Below are 9974 nucleotides of genomic sequence, written 5' to 3' on the forward strand. Positions count from 1 at the left end.
GCATACTCCACATTTTCAAGGTAGAAATTATCTTCTTTTAACACTTTCTTTGTGAAATTGCATTGTTCAGTATTTTGCTAATTCAAGTTAACATCGAAATATCACTTGGCAGCTATACTCCTGTTCGTTCAGATGCTGTTGTGGGGGAACTCCGACTATCTGAACCATCTGATATAATTCTTCCAGGTAAATTTGAAAGTATGTAGAGTTCTAAGACTTCAGATCATCTTCAGTAACTATTACATGAGTTGAATTCACTTCTTAGAGGTAATGAATTGCCAAAGTGAAACCCATACTTCCCTAATTGGTCTTGCATATTCTTGTAGCAGACACTTCTTGTCTTTCTTCAACCATGTTTCTTTAAAAAATTAGTGTACTAGTTAAGGAGACTTATATATTCTTGTTAATGAAAGGGATATGACATTATATAGACCTAGAATTCTGATAGTTCCTCTGTGTACACTCACTGGTTCCATTGTTATTAAAGTTCCTTCCTCCAAAAAATCAGCTTTCCTTATGTCATATTTCTTTATTTTTGCTACCATAATCTTGTATGCAGTAGCTTTTACAGTCTGGAATAAAAGCTGTTTTTCCATTAAAAAATAACCTAGTTTGGTTGGTTTGCATTTTTATCGGGGACTGGTTGTTTCTGTTGTTTATGTTGGGTCCCTGAAATAAAATCTATGCTGTCAGGAGGTTAAGTTTGCTTGCTCTCAGAATTTAAGACTTTGTAGGCATCACTGGGTTAGTGCCTTTGATATTGAGCAAAGTCCTCCCCCCCCCCCCACTCTCCCTGTTTGTGCGTGCATTAGAGCTGATCATGGCCGGGCTTCGGGCTGGGCCTATTTAAAATTTGTCATTTTCTGTGCCCAAGCCCAGCCCATGATCAGCTCTATGTGCATGTGTTGATTATGATATGACATAAAACTAAGTTTTAGTTCCTATTCATGTTTCTGTCAAAGTCTTAGTTACCAGTTGTGGAATGAGAGTGAATATAATGCAACTGGCTCATAGGCTGGAAATCTTTTTAGCAATTGTTCCAAATTCAACACATAATGGATTGTGAAACTCTATGGAGACGTTTAAGAGAATTGTTTGCAATTTTGCAACCTTTCCTTGTCCTTTTCTCGGTTTCTGTAATTTATAATTTCTTTTTTATGTCCTCCATATTCTCTGAATATTACAAACAAAGCCACTAAAGCTCAATTTCTAAATGCATATATCTAGGTATATTTTTTCATCCTGCATATTCTTCCTGTTAAAGTAATTTTTCTTTTTTTCCGCAAAATTTTTTGATCTGTCACTCTCAGGTTTGAACTTCTTAGGTCAGATAGATGTCTTCAGATATATATCATGTGGCCTATTTTAATCTAGAAGACGAATGGGTTCAGCTTGTCTTGATTTTTAGTTTCTAACTCGTTCAGTCCAAAATTAATCTTTATTCACTAGCATCCAATTGTTTTCCCCCGTTATCAGTGTTCTTTAGTCATACTAGTCTACGTGATTTCTAAAAGGCACAATGTTTTCCTGTTATCCTTCAGAAGTTCCAAAAATTGAGATGCTTTCCCTCAAAGGAAAGGAAGTTGAAGGAGAAATACTAACTGCTGTTGAAGTAATTCCAAAGAGTGTGATTCAACAACATATTTGGGATAAATACAAGAAGGAGATTAAATACGAATGGTAAAATGCTAGTTTTATTATATTAATGTATGTTTTGTCAATTCCATAATCATGTAAAATACTGGTTGCAGGTTTTGCTCAGTGGGAATGGGAGATTATCAATCCTTTGAACCATTGCCTTCTCATCGCTCCTGCTCGTATAAGGTGCGGTTAGAGGACATAGGTCGATGTATGAAATGTGAATGCACAATCACTGATGTTTTTGGAAGGTCCAGTGAGTCTGTGTCAGCAGTAACTGGTCCTATACTGCCAGGTGATTGTCATGACTTTGCTTTTTAGCTGTAATGCTGAACTAAGCAAAGCAATTAATGTTGATGAAATGACATTTTTTTGATGTAAACGAATCAAACTCAATTTGACTGAATTTTCTGACATTATTCTTCAAACTTTAACAAGGTGAAATTAATGCATTTCTAGTTAAAAAGAATTACCTGAGGAAATGCTACTATCTCATGCTACCCACCTCAGACAAGAAGTTTAGTTTATTACATTTCATATTATTTTTCATCTTTTACTAACTATTAACTATTTGTTTTTTTGTCTACATTAACTGATTGAACTTAAAGAATCTTGTAGTTGATATTTATTTAGTACTTATATATAAAAGGTTTGTCCTTTTTATGAATTTTCTATTATCGAAAATGTAATGTTAAATTTCAAAGTGGCTCATTAACATTCCACATTTTTAACTATCTTTTTTATATGATTAATTACATGGCATATTGCTGGTTTACTCTATGATCTAAAATAATGTTACTTTTAGGGATACCCAAAATTGATAAACTGGAGATTGAAGGAAGAGGTTACCACACGAATTTATATGCTGTTCGAGGTATTTATAGTGGAGGAAAAGAAGGCAAGAGTAAAATTCAATGGCTCAGAGCGATGGTTGGAAGCCCTGATCTCATATCTATACCTGGTATTATAAGTTTGCTATCAAAGCTGTGATGATACATGCCGTTTAAATTCATGAAATTTGTTTTATTCAAGAAACAAATATTATGTAAACTGTGATGCGAAACAAATTTTCCATGATTTCTAGCTTTAGCTACATCAGCAACAGTTTTGCTTGTGGAGGTCCATAATCAATATTATCCATGCCTCCTTTCCTGCTTGCATATACCAATGATTCGTTATTGAAGCAGGTAGCAACAACCATTTCATCGGACATGCGTATTTTTGATTTTCTGATGGATTTACATGGTTTCATTAATGGAACTTGTTTGATATAGTGAGTAATAGGCTTTGGTTGTTCGCCGTTCAAGAATTCTTGTTTAAGCAGTTCATATCATCTATACATAGTGTTTTGATCTAAGATTTCAATTCTTCTATGTTTCAGCAGTAGCATATTGTTCTATGGAGCTAACTTGTCAACATTATCTTAAAGAATATACCTCTTCCTTGTTCAGTATGAGCTTGGGCTCTGTCTCTGCAAACTGAGTGACATCAAACTTAATTTGAACCATCCAGGCCCAAATTTGGATTTATATCAAGTTCCATTAACATAAAACCTCGTTTAATAACGTTGACAAAGATTGAACCTTAGGCCTTACTTACAAGCCTGATCCCATTGATATTGGCTGGCTTCGTGGATCATGGCATTCATTAAATTTTGAGAACATCCAAAAATCTGCCATCAAATTGCAAGGTTCTAAAAGACTGTAGGTGGCAGAAGGGCAGCCAGAGGGGCTGCCTAATGCCTTGGTGGGCGTCCAAGGGACAAGATGGCCCAAAATGATAAAGTAAATAATAAATAAAATGACAAATCTAAAAGATAATTATGGTCTATGGAGATAATTTGTCTGATAAATGTAGCAAGTCAATGGATTTTTGAACTTGGTAGCATCCAGTACTAATTTTAAATCAATCACATTCTGCATACTCTATCCTGACACAAAATATTAAGGCAGGTGCCTAGGTTGCCTTGCCTACGCGGACTGCCTAGGCAGCTGAGGCATCTGTCTTTTAAAACCATTGTTGACTAGATATCAACAATATATGGATCACTTTGAGTTCCTGGCCAAGCCAACTTTATGCATGAGACTGGACTGCCATGAGACTTAGAATGCCAGTGGTTGGCTGGGGAAACCTACCATAGTGTTGGAGAACTAAAACAAGTAGAACCCTTACATTAAGCTCCAGATTCATGGACTACACCTAGGATCAAGCAATATTAATTTACAACATATTAAGAGCACATAAGTGATTTCTGCAGTGAGATCCATCCCTATAATTGAGCAGGCCATGCATGGTCTTATTTTGAACCTGATTACTTTATTTTTTAATTTTTAAATTGTTTTCAAATGCTGACTAGTTACCAATCCATTATCTGTATCCAACGCAATCATGAAAAAGGCTGTATATGTTATAATTCATGCATCTAAACGTATTTTCACATCATTTCTGGAATCTTTTTGCTTGTTAACATTAGTAAATGATCTGAATACAGGTGAAGTAGGGAGGATGTATGAAGCTAATGTTGATGATGTGGGGTACAGACTTGTAGCAGTTTATACTCCTATAAGGGAAGATGGAGTTGAGGGACGACCTGTTTCTGCATCAACAGATCCGATTTCAGTTGGTATAGTTGAGATTATTTAACTTTATAATCTTCCTTATAACTAATGTGCTAATCTGTATTCTTTGATGCATTAGTGGGTTTTTAATTTCATTGTTCAATTTGTTGATTTCAGTTCTTATTATTTGTGTTATCAATAGATGATCAAATTTCTTTTGCCTATCCAGCTTGTGCAAGCCAATTTCTGTGAATACAAAACTTCAAAAAGCTAATAGTTTAGACCAATAGATAAGTGGGTGGTAAAAGACAAGTATGCTGCTAATAGAAAACTAATCTAGAAGTTAAGCTTCACAATATGTAGTTAAGGAGGCATAACTATCAATTCCTAAATCAGATTCTTTCTGATATGAAGTATATTTTGATAGTTTAGTGTGAGAAGATTTTAACTTCAGCTTATAGTATGCCCTGTAAATATCAAAAGGCATGTACCTTTCTCTACATTCTCTAACAAGGAGAAGTTTAGGTAATGGATTGGAACATTAAGCATCTGTCTTATTATTATTTTTATTGAAAATTACAAAATACATGGAATGGTTTTTTTAGTGGAGTATTCTAGTGCGGATGCATAATTTACTTTATGTTTAGTAGAATTAGATGTCAAAGCAGTTGTCCATAATTTGTTAGATCCAAAAAGTCCAAAAGGATTACAACTGAAATCTCCGACTTCAACATAGAACCTGTGGTCCTCATCTTGTAGGAACAAATCCTAAGGCTGTTGTATTCTCTGAAGTCGTCTCGACATTTACTCTTTTGGCACTATATTATGTTATGTCTGTATATGCCAATCAACTTTCAAACCAAAGTATGCCACATCGTACCAAATCGGACGGTATGGAGCATACTGCATTGTAACAGTATGGTACCAATATGCAGTATAGGGGTGTACCAACACTTAGTACGCCAAAATGGCCTCCGTACTAGACGTACCAACAAAGTAATAGGGTGGCACTGGTACAAAGCCTAGTACTGAGATGAATTACCTTGTTTCAAACAATGCATCCAAGCCCATAATTAATGTTTCTTTATTTTTTATAAAATTCTTTCTTTTTAAATCCTCTGGATTTAGTTTTCTGGCCCTGTATATGTTTAGTTAGCTCTTTTCTGCATTTGCAGAGCCTGACGTTTACAAAGAAGTGAAGCAGAAGCTGGATCTTGGATCAGTCAAGTTTGAGGTGATGCTTGTTGCAGTTGTGAAATTCTTTTCTTACTCTTTTGAAACGGACCACACATGAAATGTTCCTTCCACACAGCAGTCTTGCCCTTGATCCGATATGTCTTATATGTTTTTTGTGTCATTCTTTGTTATATCTAATCAAGCATTGTCAATATGCGCATGGATAATTATTGCAATAAAAAACTGCAGAGTAGTACCTTCTCAAGTGGCATATATAGCACCGATAATGATAAAACCAATAATTGTTTGGACTTTCACAAATCACAAGTAATGGCTATTCAATGACTTATCCCTGATACTTTTCAGGGGTTTTCACTTTTCAAAAGAACTTTAATTTTTTAACAGAAATGACATATTTATGGTCATACTTGCGGGCATGTGTAGAGAGTGTTGCATGTGGCCTATTAAATCGCCAGTTTTCTTTTCTGGAAAGTTGACATTCCTCATTTTCTACTGGAAGCAGGCATTGTGTGACAAAGACCGGTCCCCAAAGAAGGTGGTTATCCTTGGTTTATATACCCTCATGTCATCTTCTCATTGACCATTTTTATTATCATAAACAGTTAGATGAATTGGAGACTGAAACCATTGTCTCATCATTTTCACAGGCTCTAGGTGTGGGAAATCTTGAGAGAAGAGTTCTAGAAGTCAACAGAAAGAGGGTCAAGGTCGTGAAACCGGGCTCGAAGACTTCTTTTCCAACTACTGAAATCCGGGGAACTTATGCCCCTCCTTTCCATGTAAGTTTTTCTATTTCCACATGAATGATTAGAATAAATTTATTCCAACTCTTGACATTTATTTGCCAACTTGGAAAAATGTCATGCACATGAATGATTAAAATAAATTTTGTCTCTAGAATTGTGTCACCAAATGCTTGCTTAGTAGTTGTGAAGGAACTTGTGTGAATGCTCTCAGAGCCATGGAAGGCCACCATCGAAGATGAACTTTCAAGACATGGACTTAAGAACAGGCCTTGATTCTACATGGAGACACCTGGCATCAGTTTTTACGTGTTGGTGATAATTGGCCTGTCACTTTTGTTTTGCAGGTTGAACTTTATCGCAACGACCAACACCGCTTTAAGATTGTAGTTGACAGTGACAATGAAGTCGACTTGATGGTGCAAAGCCGGCACATGCGTGATGTCATTGTTCTTGTGATAAGAGGATTTGCCCAAAGATTCAACAGCACATCTCTTAATTCCCTTCTCAAAATAGGGACATGACAGACAATGTTAAGAAGGAAAGCATGTTAGAAGGAGAGAGAGCCTGCAGTTGACCTAAACAAGTTACCCGTGCTATCGAAGGAATTCTTTTCCATTATTTCTGCAGTTATGATTTGTTTCTCAGAAATCTTACAATCAAGTTTCTTGATGTTATGCTTGCAAGGTTTTTGTTTGCGTGATTGTGGTATGAATCGACCTGTATATTATTTGACAGTGATCCATCCTGCCCTAAGGAGGAAGCAAGCTCACCAGGTTACCACACATTATTATTTATCTGTGCCCTTCAGTCATCAACTCCAGCCTATTTACCGACTCCTTTGGTGTAAATTATTTTGCGGTTTGCGAGAGATGTTGTATAGCAGACGGTTTGTATATTCAGAACCAGGAGCATTCTGTGAGGATTTTGTATATGACAGTTTCTTCAGAAATTCGAGTCATTTTTACAGTTCAAAAATCAGAATTCTCGAAGCCTCCCTTGCTGTTTCAATCTTTTGAGATTGACTGAAAGTGTCATAAAGCGGCATTTTAGTTTTATTATGGACGAACTGTGATTTAGTTGAAAGTATCACAGGCCCTGTAAGCTCCTGCATTTCAGATCATTTGTTGATATCTTGTTCTGTATAGGCCTCAGTCACTAGGAATCAATGTTTAAATGGTCTCTGAGCTAAAACTTATAAAGGAATCAGGCCGTCATACTTTAATAAGAGAATCTAGGAATCTTTGCACTGGAAAAGAAGCAAAAGACCCGAAGATAGGCTTACCATCTTGAAACACAAATCTATTTCTAATAACATGGAAACACAGCTAGGCGGCTGGTTCATCCTTCTCATCCCTACATCTCTGACGTCAGTCTGTCTTGCTGTTATTTGTTTCCGTGGAACTAACACTACCTTCTTCATCAGGATCCTTTAGGCTTGGTGCATTGGTCTCAGTTCTGCAAGAAGCCCGAAGAGGAAGTGGTACACCAGCAACCCTTACTGTCCGTATCCCAAACCTTATAGAAGACTGCCTGCAAATTGAGCCCAACAGGTAAACAAACATTCACTGAAATGGACGCCGACGGCAGCCACAGCACCCCTCACGTCCTCGGCTTCCTTGCCTCCTTGACAAACAACCAATTGCACATCGTCACACTGCATGCATCGCCCACCCACGCTCACTGCTTGGTACAATGCAGTCACCTCAGACGATGCTATAATCATGGCCCATAACCTGATGAGATTAATTTTGTTCTTGGTCCGAGGTCTCGCCTCGCAAGCATGGCAAGTGGGAATAAGGAGGGTGGAGATGGACAGGAGGTTGGCGAGGATGGGTGAAGAAGGTGGCACCGCGTGTCCGTTCTATGTGGGTGAGTTACCTAGAAGAACTGTTGTGAATGGCTTCAGGGCCCACAAGGCCCGAATATACTGGGCACAGCCCAGACCCACTGCCTGGAACGCTACAGAGAACGGTGCATGCACGTCAGTCTGGGTGCATTGGCTGCATGGGACACAATGTGACAGCCCGGAGGCAGTAGATAGCGGTGGTGATGCACACGGATCTAGCCAGCCCAACTGGAATGTCCTGGCCAGGGTTTTTTGATCTCCTTGGCCATCGTTGAGACAGTCGAGCTTATCTCTCTGATACCTTCTGTTACGGGGGGTTCCTCGAATTTAGTCCCACATCGGCTAATCAGCGGGAAGGTCTGTGCCATATAATGGGGGGCTCAATCACCCTTCCCTCAGGAGGCGCCTTTTGTGGGGCAAAACCGTGAGGCGCCGTGAGGAGGGCTCCGGGTACGCTCGACCCCCAAATCGGACCCAAAGCGGACAATACCTTCTGAGGGACACTCTCTCTTCCCCTGCTCGGCTGGTGTGTGGGCTCTGCTGGTGACGGGGTGCAAATCCCGCATCAGATGGCGCTAGAAGGAGGGCCTCGGCCCTCCGCCTATCCAGCAAAGGAGCCGACCCGGGCACAGGACCTCCCCGTTGGGGGGGCTGTGTTACGGGGGGTTCCTCGAATTTAGTCCCACATCGGCTAATCAGCGGGAAGGTCTGTGCCATATAATGGGGGGCTCAATCACCCTTCCCTCAGGAGGCGCCTTTTGTGGGGCAAAACCGTGAGGCGCCGTGAGAAGGGCTCCGGGTACGCTCGATCCCCAAATCGGACCCAAAGCGGACAATACCTTCTGAGGGACACTCTCTCTTCCCCTGCTCGGCTGGTGTGTGGGCTCTGCTGGTGACGGGGTGCAAATCCCGCATCACCTTCTATAAATCCCTTCTCTTTCCTCTGCTTGATCCTCCATCCAGCTTCCTCTCATCCTTCCCCTGATTACCAAGAAAAGAAAAAAGAAGAAAAAAGAAAGGAAAGAGGAGGAAAAAGAAGAGGATGGGGAGAGAGAAAACCCATCCCTCTCTTCCTCTCTCTCATTTCTTCTCTTTTCTCTCTCTAATTTTTCTATTTCTCTTTCTAAAAGACAGGAACCCAAGTAAGACAGGTCCCATCCTCGGTTCAATTTTTTTCTTTCTATTTGATTTCTAGATTCTAGACCGATTTACCCCGTCAGGATTTAAAGCCTGATCAAGTCCATTTAGGGTTGCTTAGAGCTTTGTAATTTGTATTTAGATTTTTTTAATAGTGAATAGCTTCTTAAATGGTTTTGATAGGTGCAACAAATTTGTCCAACTAAACCTAGCAATTTTTGGGCGGGCAGAGGTAAGTGACCTAAAACAAACCTTACTAATTTTTATTTGGACTATAAAAATATAAATCATATTGATATGATTGGCTTTGCAATAGGATTAAATATATGATTGTTTTTACTATTCATATTTTTATAGCATTGTCTCATGGATGAATGATTTCTAAAATTATGAAAAGGTGCATTTTCTTATGAAGGTGATCCATATAGGGTCTAATTATAAATTATGAACTTTTATGAAAATAGCAGATTTATAAAAAATAATTTTATGATAGTTTTATTATTAAAGATTATTTATGGATTACAGACTCTGTAAAGCTATTTAGTATTTTATTCATGTATAATTTAATGAAATATATTTGAAGAAAATATGAAATATTTTATGAGCTTTAAGATTGCTATGACAATCTCTAGAAATGGAGGCCAATTGATACCTTAGAGCTAGCATCCAACGAAACTACCCTCTGCTAATGGGTTAAAGTTAGCAACGAATACAAATTATGATATTTTGTCGATTACGAAGATGACCCTATCACAGATTATAGTGACCGTAGCATAAAAAATCTGTGAGCACTGTTCTAATTAAAAGTATGGATAAATAGCAAATATTTGAGGATTATAAATATTTTAAATT

At 38.3% G+C, this 9974-nt stretch overlaps 1 protein-coding gene across 2 annotated transcripts in view; it reads left to right on the top strand.

Annotated features, from left to right (window-relative positions):
• The window catches only part of LOC103710506 (187-kDa microtubule-associated protein AIR9), a 33888-nt gene extending 26760 nt beyond the window's left edge, over nt 1–7128 (top strand). The window contains exons 30-38 of one of the 2 annotated variants that reach the window (XM_039131959.1): nt 113–186; nt 1542–1680; nt 1752–1933; nt 2444–2599; nt 4130–4261; nt 5372–5430; nt 5893–5928; nt 6041–6172; nt 6484–7128. In XM_039131959.1, coding sequence (XP_038987887.1) covers nt 113–186; nt 1542–1680; nt 1752–1933; nt 2444–2599; nt 4130–4261; nt 5372–5430; nt 5893–5928; nt 6041–6172; nt 6484–6660 — 1087 coding nt within the window. In that variant the 3' untranslated portion in view covers nt 6661–7128. The remainder of the gene's footprint in view (nt 1–112; nt 187–1541; nt 1681–1751; nt 1934–2443; nt 2600–4129; nt 4262–5371; nt 5431–5892; nt 5929–6040; nt 6173–6483) is intronic. The other variant, XM_039131960.1, reaches the window with a different exon arrangement.
• Nucleotides 7129–9974: the final 2846 nt, after the last annotated feature.

Source organism: Phoenix dactylifera, chromosome 11, assembly GCF_009389715.1.
Source record: "Phoenix dactylifera cultivar Barhee BC4 chromosome 11, palm_55x_up_171113_PBpolish2nd_filt_p, whole genome shotgun sequence".
NCBI lineage: Eukaryota > Viridiplantae > Streptophyta > Magnoliopsida > Arecales > Arecaceae > Phoenix > Phoenix dactylifera.